At 40.0% G+C, this 18,595-nt stretch overlaps 1 protein-coding gene across 1 annotated transcript; it reads left to right on the top strand.

Annotated features, from left to right (window-relative positions):
• Positions 1-513: 513 nt before the first annotated feature.
• Positions 514-14,739, top strand: LOC120296829 (1-phosphatidylinositol 4,5-bisphosphate phosphodiesterase zeta-1-like; the record flags this gene model as incomplete). Its single annotated transcript, XM_039318842.1, has 5 exons — positions 514-630; positions 10,096-10,268; positions 12,143-12,275; positions 13,028-13,177; positions 14,604-14,739. Coding segments are annotated over 5 exons (668 nt in total), but the record flags the coding sequence as incomplete, so codon positions are not given.
• Positions 14,740-18,595: the final 3,856 nt, after the last annotated feature.

The raw sequence follows: 18,595 nt of genomic DNA, 5'->3' as shown, positions 1-18,595 counted from the left end.
ATGTGCGCGGCGCCGCGCATGCGCAGAACATTTGTGTGACGGGGGTCGCCGTCACACAAACGTTGAGAACCACTGTTATAGAGGGATCATATTGATCAATTAGAAAAATCTAATAAAATTAAAACATGTATTTGAGATGAATAAAATATCTTCTTTTTAGCGATCCTATTATATTTCTTCAGGCAATGTGTGATTAGGCACAGCTATAGAAGTAGCTATGCCTTTAAGTTTAAGTTGATTATGTCACTTTATGTTTAGATTTTAGATTATTTCATTATTGATGTTTAATTTTGGAACTGAAGGAATAATTATAAATATAAATAATACTTGACGTACAAGGACACAGATTGAAGGTTATCATCAATATTCAAAATTTTCACACAGTATTATTTCTTAAAACTGCTCTTAATAGGTATCAAAATGTTTTGAACATGTTTATTTTTTAGTTGTTTTATAAAACTGGCTATTTTTCAAGCCTTTCAATAATGCAGTTTTATATGTGTCTCTTTATAGCAAATGAATTTGTTCAACACACTGTCAGATTTCTCACGAGAATATATCCTAGAGGGATCCGAACCAATTCTTCTAATTATAATCCTCAGGAATTTTGGAATGTTGGGTGTCAGATGGGTAAGTGATTTAAGATTATTATTGTTACTTTTTGCTTATATTTTTTCTTCATATTGCATAGTAATTTAAATTTATTTAAATTACATTTCACTATTATGAAACAGTGCTAAGTATGAGACTTCTAGCATTCTTCTATAACTAACACAAATTCAAAAAAGGGAGGGAGGAAAGAAATCTGCATGTGGAAGAGGGCAAATTTGTGGATATAGAACATAGAATAATGGTTTTGGAAGGGACCTTGGAGGTCTTCTAGTCCAACCCCCTGCCCATGGCAGGAAATCCTATACCATTCCTGATAATGGCTGTCCAGTCTCTTCTTGAAAACCTCCAGTGAGGAAGCATCAACAAATTCCAGAGACAACTGATTAATTCCACTGATTAATTGTTCTCACTGCCAAAGGTTTCTCCTTAGTTCTAGGCTGGATCTGTCATTAAAGATCTTCCACCCATTATTTCTTATCCCGCCCTCAGGTGCCTTGGAAAATAAGTTGACTTCCTCTTCTCAATGACAGTCCCTCAAATACTGAAAAACTGCTATCATATTACTCCTATGATAAAACTGGAGAGTTTGCTAGCTTGTTCCACCTAAAATGAAATATAAGTGTTTAGAGTTTAGTTTTGCCTTCTAAGAAATGGCATAATTCTGCTCCCAGAATTGGGTTGTAACAAAAAATTGTAACAACTGTTGACAGACCTATAGTCAGTTTGAACATGTCTTGTATACAAAATTCCTGTTGAGTCCGTGGCGAGAAAATAGACACGAGAAGCAGCTGGAGTTCTCAGTTTCTTTTATTCAGCGTTCAGCTTACAGGAAGATGGCTTCAGCCTCGCCCAAACGCCTCGCAGCCTCTTATATAGGCAACTCCCGGGTAAATGGGTTACTTTTCCCGCGCCAGCACCCGCGCATGCGCACGGCGCTGGCGACAGCCTGTCTGGTCCCAGGGCAGCTTTGCACCTGCCCGGGACTGCCTGCAAACGCCCGAGCCGTTTGCAAGGCTCGGGACATAACACCCCTTTCCCCCGGGCTAAAACTACTACCAACATACAACATTTATTTTACACGACAATTTGCTCCCCAATGCGCCCACTGTTTACTGGCTTTTGCCTTGCCAGCAATGTTATGTAATCTTCTAGGTACTTAGGAGATTTCTTTGCTCTCTGTGACCTTCTTAGCTCTGGGTTACTGGCATAAGTTCCCCTGACTGGAGGGAGGCGTGAGCCTGTTCTCTCTATTGTGCCCTGGTGTCTTCCAAGGACTGTGCCCCGATGCCTGGCCTGCTTGCTTGCCCACCGGGCTCGTCAGGCCAGGGCTTCTGTTGCTTTGTGACCTGGTTGTCCTACCTAGCTGTAGACCCTCAGGCCCCTTGAAGTGATAGCCACTGCTGGGCGTCTCTGTAGAACCTCCTTGGTCAGTCCAAGACCTGTCAGGAGGCTGTCCCTTCCCTGAACCCCATTCTGTGCTCGGGCTCGTGTGGGTTTCTGTACTTTCCCAAAACTCAGGTGTTCCCTGATTTGTGCTAGGGGTGTTGTAGTCGGGACTTGGCTCCTCGACTAGCTCTGTGTATGTTTGACCCCCTGTAGGATTTGGGGTAAGGTCAGGCCAACCTTGGGAATTGTGTGCCAGCTCTCTTGCGGGGAATGATTTGTTGGGATGCCCCCGGGTATCCTCCGTTGCTGGAGTGCTGTGTGATGTGTGTGGAAAGTGAGTATGCCCCCGGGGTGACTCCCTGGCTGGAGTAGGCGTGAGTGCCTGTTGTGTGGGTAAGCTCCATGACTTTCTTTTTGGAGCAATTGCGGAACCCTGGGATGGGCCGTTTGTGGCTCCCTCAGTGGAGATGGGCAGTAGCTCTTGCCCTTCCCTTTGCTCCAAAGGGTCCCCCTCCCCCCCTGGAAAAGACCCAGGAGTCTCAGCAGAAAAGTCTCGCCTAGAGCGAAGTTGGTCGATGTGCCGACGCAGGACACGACCGTTGTCCAGGGCAACCTCGTAGGAGAGAGGACCTGTGATCCTGGACACAGAAGCGGGGACCCATGTATGACCAGGCCCGTAATTGCGAGCCCAAACCGGGGCACCCACAAGTAGTTGTCTAGGTGCCCTAGGATGTGAGGTAGATGAAGGCAGTCTGTCCGGATGCAACCGGTCCAGTCTAGTAGTAAGTTGGCGCCCCCAACGAAGTTCAGCTGGAACTTAGCCCGGTAGAAGTGACGGGTGTGTTGCGATAAGAAAGGAGAAAAGTCAGCCAACCGTGATGCCAGTCCCCGTCGGTGATGTCTCTTCAAGGCCGTCTTGCGATGCGAACCTGCGTTCAGCCATACCGTTGGTGGACGGGTTGAAAGGCGCAGACGTGCATTGACGAATATCAGGTTTGCCTCGTTAAGAAAGCTTGGAATCGGGAGGAGGTGGAATTGAGGGCCGTTGTCAGACACAATGACATCTGGGAGCCCGTGTGCAGCAAAAATCCCCCTCAGTACCTGAATAGTCTTTGCAGTGGTGGTGAATGAGACAGGTACAACCTCAAGCCATTTTGAATGGCTGTCAACAAGGACCAAGAAGAACTGGCCCTGAAAGGGCCCAGCGTAGTCAATGTGCACCCTAGACCATGGGGACTGTGTTTCCTCCATCTATGCACAGGAGCTTGGGGCATCTCTGGGCGAGATCGTTGGCATAGGTGGCATGCGTGTACCTTAGCCTCAATATCTTTATCTAAACAGGCCACCACAAGGGGCTTCGTGCAAGAGCCTTCATACGAACAATGTCAGGATGACCCTCGTGGAGGCATTCTAAGACCCTAGTCCTCATTGAGGTGGGAATGACAACTCTGTTTCCCCAAAGCAGACAACCCTGAGAAAGGGACAGTTCGTTCCTTTTGGACCAGAACTCTGAAACTCAGGACTAGGGCAGTGCTCAGGCCACCCGGACAGGACCCAGGAGCGGACACGTGAAAGTGTGTGATCTGTACCTGTTTCAGCGGTAACATCCCTGGCACTAAGAGGGAGCTCGGGCAAGGCTTGGATTGATAGAATGTTGACAGCTGGCGCGGGGTCAGCTTCTACTACTGGCAGAGGCAACCTACTGAGGCCATCAGCATGGCCCATTTCTTTCCCAGGCTTGTGGAGTAATGAAAAATCATATGCAGACAAAAAAATAGACCACCTAAGCATTCAAGGGGAAATGATGTGGGGAGTCTGCTTACGTGTGGTAAACAGTCCCAGCAGAGGCTTATGGTCAGTGAAGACCGTGAAATGCCTGCCATATAGAAAATCGTGGAATTTTTTAATTCCAGCAACAACAGCCAGAGCCTCCCTGTCTATCTGAGCGTAGTTGCGCTCGGCAGAAGACAGTGTTCTGGAGTAGTATGCAATAGGAACCTGAGTTCCATCAGACCTGAGGTGACTCAGGACAGCTCCAACCCCGTAGGGGGACGCATCACAAGCGATGCACACAGGAAGAGACTCGTTGAAATGTGCAAGAACACTGTTAGAAGTGAGCAAGGCCTTGACTTCTTTAAAGCAAGCCTCATGTGCTTGTGACCACAGCCACACAGCTTGTTTGTCTAGTAGCCTGTGAAGAGGCTCAGCTACACTAGCTTTATGTGGAAGAAAAGAATTGTAGAAATTCAGGAGGCCTAAGAAGGCCTGAAGTTCGGCTTAGACTTTGGCCTGGGTGCTTCTAAAATAGCAGTTAGTTTGGATTCAGCAGATGAATCCCGCAGCATCAATTTTGAATCCCAGAAATTCAGTAGAAGGCCCCCAATCTTGCATTTGTCTTTTCTGAGCTGAGCCTTTCCTGAATCTTAACAGGACAGCCCTAAGCCTTTCAGCTAGAATGTGTGTGGAGTCTCCTGCAATCAAGACATCGTCAAAGTAGGGGCAGACCCCTGGTATACCTCGTAGTGTGTTTTCCATTACGCTTTGGAAAATCCCAGGAGCGACATTCACTCCAAACTGTAGCCTTTTTACCTTAAAGGCTCCCCTGTGGGTCACAATGGTCTGAGCTATAGCAGCAGCATCATCAACAGGCAGCTGTTGATATGCTTGAGCTAGGTCAAGCTTTGCAAAAACACGCCCCCCTTGAGAGAGGCCAGGATGTGACTGCCACAGGAACAGGATAGGCATGTTGCTGCAATGCCTTATTGAGTGTGCATTTGTAATCAGCACAAATGCGAATGTCCCCATTTGCCTTTAGAGGCGTGACAATGGGGGTCTCCCACGGGCTGGAATCAACAGGTTCTAGGATTCCCTGTTGGATTAGTTTGTCTATTCAGTGTCAATCTTACTTTTTAAAGCAAAAGGGACCCTTCTTGCTTTAATCCTAATGGGAGTGACAGTGGGGTCTAGCTTTAAGGACACAGGTGGTCCTTTGAATGTGCCCAGCTGGGGGCTGAAAACATCTGCAAATTCTTTGCAGACTTCCTGTAGGTCGAGTGTAAGCTGTTGAGTCCTGTGACGTGTATCCCCAGGGCCTCAAACCAATCGAGTCCTATGAGACTCGTTCGTTCACCCCCTACTACTAATAAGTCTAGTGGACCTTCAAAACTCATGTATTGCACATTAAGGGTGGCCTCCCCCTTAACACACACTCTTGAATTCTGAAAATCTGTTAATACAATATCAGAAGGCCTTAACTTGGCCTTAGTTCCACTACTGGAACAAATCTTCCTAAATGTATGCAATGAAATGATGGAAAGGGCAGACCCTGTGTCTAGTTCCATAGATAATGGAACCCCTTGTAGCTTCACGTTGAGTGACAGCTTTTTCTTCATGGGCTTGTGTGTGCCTGTCCTACAGATGCTTCTTCGCGAAGCGCAAAAACCTACCCTATTCTGGCTGGGGAGTCTGGTACCCTTCAGGCGTTCTTCTTGGGGTTGTGCCTTTCGTCGGCCCAGACACACAGCTGCAATGTGCCCTAGTTTGCCGCATGCCCGGCAGGTAGCGGAGCGGAACTTGCAGTCGGTTCTCCTGTGGCGACCTCCACAGCCGATGCACTTGAGCGGAGCCGAAGAGCTTCCCTTCTGGTTTCCTTCCTTCGCGGGGTGTAGACGGTCGACTTCCTCGTCCGGATCCTCCTCGGAGTTTCGTTGGACGTCTTCCTGGTGCACGGACGCACCCTCTGCACTGCTTCTGATCGGCCGCATGTTCTTGACGGCGCCACCTGCTGCTTCTTCTGCGGTGACTTCCCTTAAGGCGTCTGGAAGGATATTCTTCCTTAGCGAAAAGTCTCCGTTGTAGCTCTCGATGCCTTAACCCGCACACGAATCGGTCCCTCAGTCGTTCCTCGAGGTCCTTGAACTCGCAGGGCTTGGCGGCCTTCCGTAACGCGGCGATGTATTCCTTGGCTGACTCACCGGACCGTTGATCCCTCTGTTCGAAGGTGTGGCGCCATGAGATAACGGACACCTTGGGGTTGAAGTGCTCCTTCAGCAGCTTCTTCAGGTCTGCGTAGCTTACAGACTCTACTGGGACAGGTGCTGCAAGGTTTTCTGCGATTTCGAAGGCGTCTTGGCCGCAAACGCAAAGCAGGGTGGCAGCCTTCAAGCTATCTTCCGTCACTTGGTTTGCCTTGAAGTAGTTCTCCATTCTGGATACGTAGGACTCCCACCGCTCTGGATGTGAGACGTCGAATTCCGAAAGCCTTCCGATTTTCGCCATCTTCGGATCTTCAGGAGACGGGTCTATCAGCCAGCCTACCCCCGAATGCGCACCGGATTGGCGGGCAGCTGCCGAGTCGACGCCGTTCCTCTTCCGCCGCTCAGGACTCCTTGGGTAAGCTTACACTTTTTCCTTTCCAGGTAGTGCAAGGCATCCCACCTTCGTCGCCAGTGTTGAGTCCGTGGCGGGAAAATAGACACGAGAAGCAGCTGGAGTTCTCAGTTTCTTTTATTCAGCGTTCAGCTTACAGGAAGATGGCTTCAGCCTCGCCCAAACGCCTCGCAGCCTCTTATATAGGCAACTCCCGGGTAAATGTGTTACTTTTCCCGCGCCAGCACCCGCGCATGCGCATGGCACTGGCGACAGGCTGTCTGGTCCCGGGCAGCTTTGCACCTGCCCGGGACTGCCTGCAAACGCCCGAGCCGTTTGCAAGGCTTGGGACATAACAATTCCCTTTTTGCGCACCTGAACTTTCTAAATAGCTGGAATATTGGCAGCTCCTTTCTATGATTCCCATGGTGATATTATGGTATGAATGGAGTGATTGGTCTTCCAACAACTAGTGTGGAGCTTCCTCTCTTTCTTTAGAGATTATTGGAGGGTTCCTGCACTAAAATCTAGCTCCATATAGTAAGTAATACCAGGAATTAGAATAGCTTTCTCAATTTGTCTTTAGAGTCGTCACGCTATGCTTCTGAAAGAACATGACTAGAGCAGATATTTTGCCTAAGAAGAAACTTCCAGGCAGCCATTAATCTTTACTCGTTTCATCCTAAGCTTTAAGAGTCCATTTCTTAGATTCTTATATGAAGTTGCAAGAGTTCTATATTTAAAGTAACTCTGTTGACCTTCCTCTTTGCAGATTTATTCTTTTCTTAGAAATGTATAGAGCAGAGAAAGGAATTTACCTTTGTTCTTGCAGCTCTCCTCTTCTATCTAGGCTCTATAGAGTTCACTTTTCACTTCACTTTGTAGCCTCTTCTGCCTTGCGGCAGACGAAGATCTAAGTATAGTTTCATGATGTATTGACTGCATATATAATGTGGTTGAAACACATTAGATTTGGAAGATCATACTTACTTTTATGAACATTTTGGCACCTCTTCTCCCGTCCCGTCCCCCCCCCCGCTCTCTTACACACCATTTTGGCAGTAGCAATTATTTTTTGCATATCTCATCAAACTACTATAAAGAAATGAAAAGGCACTGCTAAATTCAGGAAAGTAGATGTGAATAATGATGGAAGTAGCCTGTAGCAGATTATGAGCCCAAAATTTCTGTTGCTAAGGAAAACATTTGTTAAGTGACTTTTGCCTTATTTTACAACCTTTTTTGCCACAGTTGTTAAGTGAATCACTGCAGTTGTTAAGTTAGTAATATGATTAAGTGAATCTGGCTTCCCCATTGACTTCGCTCACAAAAGGTGATTATGTGACCTCAGGACACTGCAACCATCACAAGAATGAGTTAGTTGCCAACGGTCCGAAATTTGATTACATGACCATTGGGATACTACGACAGTCATAAGTCAAAAGCAGTCATAAATCATTTTTTAGTGCTGTGGTAACTTTGAACGGTCACTAAATGAACTGTTGTAAGTTCATAGGACTACCTGTGTTTTGACTAACGGATTTATTTCTGGATATAATTAACTGGTTAATTCTGCTGTTAGGTTTAGGTAAGGGGGAGGAATGGTAAAGCATATATTTTGCATGAAAAAGACTTGGACTTAATATTTAGCAGTTTCATGAAGGTTTGGAAAACATTTCTGTTTTAGACTTCTGAATGGTTATTGGTATAATACTAATCTAAGTGAATCAACAAGTTATGATATAATGGTGCTTTTCAAGAATACAGGAAAATATGTCAATATACAGTATATTTCACGAGCATTTCATTTCTGAGCATCAAGGCTAGGACTACAGTGCTTATTTGGGGTTCAGTTTCTTTGAAACAAAGTCATTGAAGACTGATGCCTTTTGGTGATAGTTACATATATACACCGATGTGCAAGTAGAGCATAAGAGCTTCATAATATTAGCATTCTGGTAGATTTTTGTTATACCCCATTTGATTTCTAAGGAATCCTACCACATACCGCAAAGGATGGTGCTCTTTCCGTCTCTTGCCTTTAATAATTGTCTAGTGGCAAATGTATCTCGTTTGATTCTTTAACATGTATACAGAGAAAGCATAATGAGCAAACACCTATTATTATTAGAAGAATCTCATATAAGAACATAAGCAGTCTTTTGGTCCACTGAAAGACAGCTATCAGATTATTTATGGAAAGGTCTGGTGGCATTCTCAGAGGTAAAAACACTGATAGATGTAGACATAGAAAGCCTTCTCAAAAATTATAGAAAAATAAATATTTTCTGTAAAAGTCTTTAAATTCCTCTCTAAATCTCTTTACAGGAATTTGTTCCTGTATCTCAGGGGCTGCCACAAAGAAGAGGGAGTGAAGCTATTTTCCATTTGTCTGTTCGGCTGTTGTTGTTTTTTGCTTGCTTATTCATTTATCCCTTCAACTTAGCTGCCCACTCATTCACCAAGTAACTCTGGATACTTTAGACAATTATCTTAGAGCAGTTGCAGGCAATCTATATTCTATGAGCCATGTAGAACCTAACTAGCTTTTGGTTGCTTGTTAATTCAGAGGTCCATCTCCTCATCAGTGATGACAAGAATCCATTTTTCAGCAGAAAATAAACCACATCACAGCACTGGTGTGTGTCATGTATGCTATCATAAGGTTCTCAGTCTTTTAGGGGAATGTTGCTGCTTCAGCATTGTAGACCATTGACGACCTTGCCAGGTAGATCAGAACGGCCTTGATTTGTGGTTCCTTTGACAAACGTGCCAACTCCACCCAACGTAATTCACTATGAAAATGTGGCATGCCTAATGCTTTGGTCCCTCTATGCACTACTTTTTATAGTTTTTATTTTCCATCAGCTAGCTAAACTTTTGGTTTTTTATATACTTTGAAATTATGGCTTGGTTGGTTGATTGTTCAGCATATCAACCATTCGAGAGTAGGAGAAAATTGAAGGGTTCCCCTATCCCTTCATGTCTCTTGGCTATCATCTTGTGACTATCCAAGATGAAGGTATTGAACTGGAATTTGAGAAAGGATTTAGCAGTGGAGACTGCTGTGAGAGCTGTAAACTATGCTATGAACCTTAAGAATGTTATGCGAGGAGAGGAAGTAGCAGCCACCAGGAAAAAATCTCCTGCTATACAGTCACAAAAGTACAAGAGATGAATTCTTTCAATTATAGTTCTGATTTTATGGGCTAAGTCAGGGATAAACTAGTTAATTTCAAGGCTTCAGCCACTAGAATAGAGATTTTCAAACATTTTCTGACCATAGACCATAGAACCGGTTAAAAAGCAGTTCCCAGAGCCCCTGATTAAAAGTCAAACCCTAGTGATAGAAACAAAACAAACAAAACTTGCATAAACATACATTATGCAAATGAATATACATGAAACTTCTTCCGCAAAAATGGATAGTGCAATTACAAGCACTGGAATTGGTTTCACTTCTTTTATTTTCATTTTTTTTCTGGACTGCCTGAGGTTATATTAGTTTGTAGCCAATGTTCCATATCTGGAAAAAAAATTAGAATTTGAATGGAATATCACTTTGTGTGTGTGTGTGTGTGTGTGTGTATGTGTGCACACAATACCAGGCGTTCAGTTCATTGGATCATTGGAGTCATAAATTTGTGATACCAATGTTGAAGAACAAGTCAGTATTTAAAACTGTATTTTCTAGTTAATCAAGTTTTGTAAATATTCATCTTAATACAGTGGCCTTAAATTTCCAAACACCTGGAGTACAAATGGATCTTCAAATTGGGAAATTTTCAGATAATGGTGGCTGTGGCTATATATTGAAACCCGAATTCTTGAGAAATAAACAGACATCATTTACTCCATATAATATATCTGTAGACCATCAACCAATTACGCTTACAATTAAAGTAAGTTCATTACAATTATATTATTATTTTTGCTGATTTGCTTTTACAAATGCTTCTTACTGCAGCTTTCTGGGTTTTCTGCCTGAATTCTTGACAAGTAATTAAAGGAACTGGAGCTCAAAGTTTTGCTGGTGTTATTGTTCCAGCATGATCCTCGTATCATTTATGTTCCATATACGTACTGTCTTCTTCAGAGAGTTTTATGATAGTACATGATAGCATGTTTCTGAACTATAAAATGATTTCAATGTTCACATTTAAAAATGAGCCATAATAAGATAGGGATGGTTTCACATAATATCAAATTTTAGAAGCTGATTAAAATTTTTAGTGCTTGCTTAGGGACTCACTGGTTCTGAACTGATTATTTGTTCTGTTTTGTTATTTCTGTATACTGACTGCTAGTTGTTACTTTATTTGTATAAATATTTTTAATTTAATATTTGTGTTCCTTCCCCAACCTGGCATTTCGAAAGTCTTGAGTTCTAACTCTCAGATTTTGCAGCCAAAAGCTGCACATGATTAGGAGTTCTGGGAATTCAAATCTCAGTATAATTGTCAAATGGCAGAATGAGGAAGGCTGCATACAGTTGTAAGATATAAAAACAGTTGAAAATAATAAAATTTAATTTTAAGCAGACACAAGTAGTATATACAATTAATTGGATTGCTATGTTGTTGGCTGCTGGGTAAGATGACTCTTGGCTAAAATAATGCAGCATGGATATAAATATATGACCCAAACAGATCATCAGTTAAGCTTGGTAGCATCTAAACTAGAGATATTAAACCAAATTATAAAAATCTGGTTGACTTGAAAATAATAAAGAGATAGAATTTCTATACCTTTTTGCTAGGGATAGTCTGCATGTATTGATATCAGATGCAGATTTTGTGTGTTAGAAGTAGGATCAAATATGATACTTCATCATATCCAGAACATAATAAGGCATGATATAATAAGGTATGGTATATTCATAATAAGGTATGAGTATGAAGCCATTTCAGTTCTTTAATTCATCCTCAGACTATTGCAACTAATAAAAAATGAATGGATGACTAGGCTTCTAAGATGGTGAGGTGCTGTGTTTGATACATAAGGATTCAGATGGAAGGACATGTTCCTCTTAGCCCTGTCTCGTTACCTTGTTAACTTTGCCTTTGCCTTTACAAAGTCCCACAGCGCAAATGTATACTGAGTGGTTTTTTTCCCCTTACCCTTTATTGTTTCCTTAAGTTGGCTTATTTTTCTTTATAAATTCTGGCAGGAGAGAGATTGAGAGAGCATGTAGCAGTTTGACCACAAGTTAAAAAACTGAACTGCAAGTTGAAAAGCCCAATTTTCAATCCCACCTTAAGCAGAAATTTTTGGCAAAGCCCACCTGGTTGGTTTTCAGTGATGGAATTATTTCTTGAGGATGACCTATTGGAGATTCATCTGTCTCCAACACTGTCAGTCTTTTTCCCCAAAAAACTCTGAAGGCAGAACTTTTCTAGAGGGCTTTTGGGGCCTGAGGTCATGCTCTCTTTTGAGCTTTTGTCCTGTGTCTGTGTTTTATACTCTATTTTACAGTTTTACTTTGTGAGCCACTGATATTTCTGTGATTCTGGGAGAATAAAATATTGATTAAAAGTAAATAAATTGCACTTGAAAAATCAGCAAGGTAGAGTTTAATGCAATGTTGTTTTTTACTTTTTGTTCTGGAGGCTATAAACTCCACCCCTCCCTGCAATATTTTATGATAGCCTTTGAAACTTTCTTAGGAAAAATATTAATGCCTGTAATAATATTAAATTATTATTATTATTATTGATGATGATGTTAAATGTTAGTGTCCTAGTTAATACTGGTCTCTTTTCCTGCATCTATGCAGCTTATTAGTGGCCATCAGTTACCACCTAGCAACCTTTCCAGAACTAACAAAGCCGACCCTCTTGTTATACTAGAAATTTATGGCATTCCAGAAGACCAGGCAAAACAACAGACTTGTGTTGTGAGGAGCAATGGTAAGTGGATCATACTGATTCTGCCAGGCAGCCTTTTTTAGCCTGATAGCTTACAGATAGTTTGAATCTACAATTTCCCAGAATTTCAACTCATCTGAATGGCATTGAATTTGGAAAGCATGGCATGCTGTCTTTAATAATCTTGGAATTTTGCACATCTTAACATAATTCCCTGATCAAGAGGCAAAGCAATGAGTTTCCATCAGCACAAACATCCTTGGTGTGTTGAGGCTTCTCAATGTCACCTTGACTAGCCTGCCTTTCTGCTGTACTTTAGAAAAGTTGTTATAGGTGTACCATGGCTGTATACTTTTCAATAAAGATATATCAGTGGACAGTCCATAAAACAGGTTGGAAATTATGGAAATTGTTAATATATGCTAAACACAGTTTGTTTTCTTATCAACAGCATGCATGTTTTAGAACTGTGAGAGGTTTTCAGCAGAAGTGCAGTGCCAATAGCCATTGCAAAGGTGACATTAATTTTTGATTTAATTTTTGAGATCTTCATGTGAACATCACCATATTTTTAAAGAGAATAAATGAGATTGTATTCCTCTTGATTTCATTATGACCAAAGGCGTAAGCTTAATTAATGACATATTTCTTGTTTGGTAAATCATTCAATTTTCTATTCTTGTAGTCACTTGGAATAACCAGAAAAAAGAAGTGAGAAGAAATAATGATTAACACTCAGAAGATAAAGTGTTTTAAGGCTTATTGTTTGTCTTATATTGCTTTTTTTATTTTAGCTTTGTGTCCTAGGTGGAATCAAACATTCACATTTCATATTCGTGTTCCAGAGCTTGCCTTACTTCGTTTTGTTGTAGAAGATCAGTTTTCTCTTGCTTCCAATGATTTCCTTGGTCAATATACGTTGCCACTTTTGAGCATAAATAGAGGTATTACATTGATTGTTTTTGTGTACAAAAAGGTGTTTCAAATCTTTATTTTTTGTTATAACTTTTCTTTTGATTAATATATAAGACATAGCGCACAAGTCATCGTAATATTGTTTCTATTATTGCTGGTCTGGAATTGTTCAAATAACTATTCTTCCCTTAATTTATGACATTGTATGATTGAATGGTGGGTTGACTTACATTTTTTTTAACTTTCAAATATTAGTTATGAGCCGTACAATTTTCCCTTTTACGTAAATCAACACGCTAGCGTTCATGAGATATCTTTCTCAGTGTCTGGAAGCTACAAACTTTATCTTAATAACAGGAGTGTTAATGCACACTTCCACATATTGCTTACTGCTTATCTTTTCTTACTAAGTCTGTTTAAATGTCAAACCACGCATTTATGGACCATTACAGTACATACAATGTTTGGAGATTCCAATGGAGAATAATAAATGTAGCTCAGGGTTGAACTGTGGAGTCCTTGGTGCTCTCTAAGTTTGATAGTTTGCTTACAGACATTTCATTACTCAGTTAGGTAATATCATCACTGAAATGGGTAACAAAATGTCTGCAAGCAAACTACCAAGTTTAGAAAACATTGAGAACTCCACTGTTTGGAGAGTCTTTTTGAATGACCAGCAGCTGATTATTTTCATTTTGATTCCCATAATATCACTAGTCAACATTGCGTCTCCAAAGGTTGCTTGGTTCTTTGTAGGGGCAGTATGTTTACTGCTTTCCTTAGTACTTAAAGCCATTATGGATCAAGAGAAGGAACTTTGGGTGTTCAAAGATCTTAATGAGTAACATGGGATGAAGACTTGCTTAACAGTGAAATTTGCCCTAAATCAAGTCAGTTATTGCTCATAGTGCCTAGCATGAATCCCCAAGGATTTTTTCTAATCCTGCATAAAGTTTTCATAGATTAAACTGAGTACCTTTCTTATTGCAGAACACATTGAAACCATTAAACCTCCTTCCAAGGTTGTCTATAATTGCTGCATTTTTATAATAGTTTGTAGCTAGTATAAGTAATTGTGCAAACTTCTGTACTGATGTAGTTGAAATTGCACTGCTTTGTTTTTCGTATAAAATGAATGAGAATCATGCTCTTACATTGGAGCAAATCCTTCTCTTATACTGGAGCAAATAAGGATTTGTACTAAAATACAACTTTGATAGAACCAAGTTTTTGTACTGGTTTTGATGTTTCCGATTCTTGGAGGAATGAGTTTCAAACTAAGGCTTTACAAGATGCAGCCTAGATTAGTGGGCAGAGAGAACTCAAAAATTTTCGTCTCAGATTCTATTTCATGATAATTATATAAAGTCACAGACCACAGAGCTATGTTATATATGTATTATTGTGTATTTTTCATTGTGTACAGTACATTAATTGATTGCTATCATATTGCAGGTTATCGTCATGTTCCACTTTTTTCCAAACTTGGTGTCAGCTTACGTCCTGCTTCACTCTTTGTACATATTTGGTACTCAAGAAATGTATGTTAGGATTTCTGCCTATTCCACAATAAAGATTCAGTGGTTTAATTATATTAAGCATTCGGTATGACAATTTTTTCCTGAATTAATTTTATTCCCTATGTATTAAACCCACATAAAATATACCTTGCTGAGTAAGAATACCCCTCCTGTTATATTTCTAACAGATCAATACTTTTCAGAAAATGCACTAAAAAGAAGAAAAGTTTCCTTGATGTTTGCCCTAGCAGTTTAGCATTCAGTTAAGTTCCATAAATATAATGCACAAATACTTTCAGTCTTATTTGGTTATCATGACTAATTGCTGCTAAAAATTTAGTTTCTATAAATTGTTTGCATTAAATCAAAAGCAATTATCAAATTATATATCTTATGTTTTAAAATTCAGTCAGTTAATATAGTTTATTTTCTACCTATCTATCCCCACATATATCTTGAGTGCGTTACAGAACACTTGTATATACCTCATAGATGATTACAGGTGATAATATTTTGGCTTGTAAACTGGTCCCTGGATTACAGATCCTAATTTTGATAAAATATAATGAACAGGCTTGAGATATAACAGGCTTTGGCTGTTTTTATTGTCCAAAAAGTACCAAAACCGAACAGGAAAAGCTGCATATGGTATAGCTACAACTAAAGTTTGCAATCTACTCTTTCTCTGTCTTACTCCAAAGTGCTACATGACAACCATGATTATCCAAAACCATGATAAGCAACAGAGATTAATATAGGCCCATATGACATGAGATTCTGCAACAGAATGGGGAAGGTGGCAAACTATGATGTGTATCTACATTCAATGCAGAACTACAGTAATAAATTACAGTATGAGGAAGGAGGCTCAGGTTAAACATTAGGAGGAACTTCCTATCTATATGAGCTGTCAGCTGTCAACTGCTGGAAGATGCTACAATATGACATAATGAATTCTCTGCTAGAAGTTTCCACATTGAGGCTGGATGGTCATCTGTTGGAGAGGTTCTAGCACTGTAAATCCTCTACTCAACAGGAATTTGGGTTAGATAACATTTGTGGTCACTTCCAACTCTGCTATACTGTCAGCTGCTATGGTGTTGGTACACAAGTACAAAAATAGTAGCATTTGTGTGTTGACATTACGTCCATATTTTTTTCATTTTCTCGTAATTTATTACTAATACGGCTGTCGTTTAGTGACAATCATAGAGTTTTGAAAGATTGGGAATTTGAATGAAAGTGGAGTAAATGATAAGCACCATGAATTAAAGTAATTAAAAAAATGATATGACACGTATCTCAAATTTTGAGAAACATTAAGGATGTAAATAAATGTCAAATTTTGTGGAGTTGATAAATACCTGTTGGAAAATGAAGGTGTAGGTTTAATTCTAAACGAAAGGGCTAAAATGCATATAGTTGAGGGATTACATGAAAATAGGAATCCTTTAGTTAGTGATGGTTGCATGTTATATTCCTGTGAATAGTGATAAAAGAAGGATCGGGTGTGAGCGTTGGGGAAAATTGAGGAACATCCTTCATGACACCCAGAGGAAAAAATATTCTGTTAGATAGGTGGGAAACAAGATGAAAGAATATAGAAAAAAGGAATAATTCAGAGGCTCAAAATGAATGAAAATGATGACTAGCTAGTACTTGCTTAGAAAGCTTCATTCCAGGCAGCTTACAATCAAAATGCTGGTCTCTTTGTAATATTTGCTTATAGCAAGTGTTTTTCCCCCCTACAGTAAATAGTTCATGACTTCATCAGTTCTTTAGAGGCATATTAATGATCAACTAGCTTTTCTCGGGAAGACTTTAATTAATTTCAAGAGTGGACTGGGGTGACAGCAATTCTCTTCTGTTCTGTCATGACAAAATATATTCTTTTTTTAATCTTTATTTTTCTCTTCATTACAATTACCCTTCAGCTCCAATAGCTTTTTAAGTTGTGAGCTATTTAAATAAGATTTGTTTGCCTTGAAACTATTGTGTTTTCCCGAAAAAAAGGCCATTTTCTGCACTGAGACCCCAGACGCTCAGTGTTTTGCATCTTTTGAAGAAAATGTCATTTACGGAGCAACATCATACTGCAATATGGCTGCAATCCAAGGATGCACAAAAATGTTTTAGGTGATAAGGAATTGTGTTTCTCAAAAGCTGCTGCTTGTAATATGGAAATCTATCAAATTACAGTGGTAAGAATAAAAACCAACATAGATAGTCCTCAATTAACGATGGTAAACCTGTCACATTGCCCTTCCAGCACAAATATATTCCTGTTCAAGCTGCTTGATGCTAATATGAGATTGGTGCTCAATATGGTAGGTTGCTTTTGTACCTTTCATCTTTCTTTTATAAGAGTGGGCTTTGAGGCAGTTTTGCATTTGATGACTTCCGTGACCTTGTTTCAAATTATCATGGGCCTGAAGCACAAGCAAGAGCACATGATGGATCTGATGTAATTCTCATGCACTTGGAAGTCTGCCAGCCTATGACTTAAAATTTCCTGGCAGCTTCCCTACTGATTTTGGTTGTATAGAGCTGGCAGGAAGTTTCCTCACTTAGCGACCATGCTCTTTGGGTTAAAAAGAACTATCAGGTCTGCAGAGATTGCCATTGCTAAGTGATGTTGTCATGGATTACAACTGCATTGCTTAGCAACAGAAATTCCAGTCTCAAGTGCCTTTGTAACTTGAGGACCAACCTATAATTAGAAATAGTTTTCAGGCATAGCAAATTTATATTATTTACTGAGGAGTAAAATAACATTGGTTCTGATCAAACAAAATTATTCCGTTTTCAGAAGGATTGTTGTTACGTACTACTAAACATTTTCCTTGCCCCGGTGCGCTGGCTAGAGATGAACTGAGTTTAGCCTAACTCCATCTATTCAGAAATAGTTCTCTCGAGAAACATTGCTACCTTTGAAATTTCATTCTGCAAAATACATACAGATGGCTTTTTAATTTTGAAGTTAATGAGAACCATTTGCAAATAGAAGAGTAGTAATTCCATGAAGATAACTAAATGACAATGGGCCATGAAAATATCTCTCTGATTAGTGGGCTATTCTCTACTCAGTGGTGTTCCTCCATACATATTCTCCATGGCAAACACTCAGCAAATATAGCAGATGTACTAGTAGAAAATGGGGGAAAAAAACTAATGAATAAATAATTCAGTTGTCTAAGACAATTTTATACACGATTCCCCTTTGTGTATCACTTTTCTTTGTCTTAAGTGAATATTGTTCATCCAACTATTAAGTCTTTCAAATGTTCCACTACTTTCTACGATAAGTCATGATTTTTTTTAAATACGTGTGTTACAATGACCCAATTCTAACCGAAAAGATGATAGAAGTTCAAGTGCTCCTATATACAAAAATAATAATATTTAATGCATATAAATCTATTCTTGAAGAAGAACTGGCAAGCCAGACCCTGCTTATTTAATCTGGTACTGCTCTAAACATCATGTCTATATCATTCAATTAATCAATATGGTAATCTTTGGACATCTTATGTTTTGTTTAATCAAGAAGGAATGGCAAAGAAGCCAATTTCAAAGATTTAATTTTGAAACCTTAGGATTTAAATTCTAAAATGTATGCCCTATCCTAAATGTCCACGAATTGTATTTACTTATGCGATTTATTATTGAACTTTCTGCCAACAGCACTGAATGTGGCAGACGAAAAAAATGAAAATAATTAATTTGCAGCTAAAAACAATTCTTATATAATTTTCAGCACCATAAAAGTATCTGAAACACCTAGCATAGCTTAAATTCAGTCAAAAAATCAGGTAAAATAAAGATGCTTTTGCTGGTCAGCAGGGAAATATCAGAAGATAATCTCCCTGACTAAGTTTAGTACAGAATTCCAAGGTGCTCAATGCATCCCACAACTTAATACAAAAC

The sequence above is a fragment of the Crotalus tigris genome, unplaced genomic scaffold (genome assembly GCF_016545835.1).
Source record: "Crotalus tigris isolate CLP2741 ecotype Arizona unplaced genomic scaffold, ASM1654583v1 scf7180000021590.295515839:345692, whole genome shotgun sequence".
NCBI classification, from domain to species: Eukaryota; Metazoa; Chordata; class Lepidosauria; order Squamata; family Viperidae; genus Crotalus; species Crotalus tigris.
The sequence above is the reverse complement of the archived record's forward strand: the minus strand, read 5'-3'. Positions and strand labels throughout refer to the sequence as shown.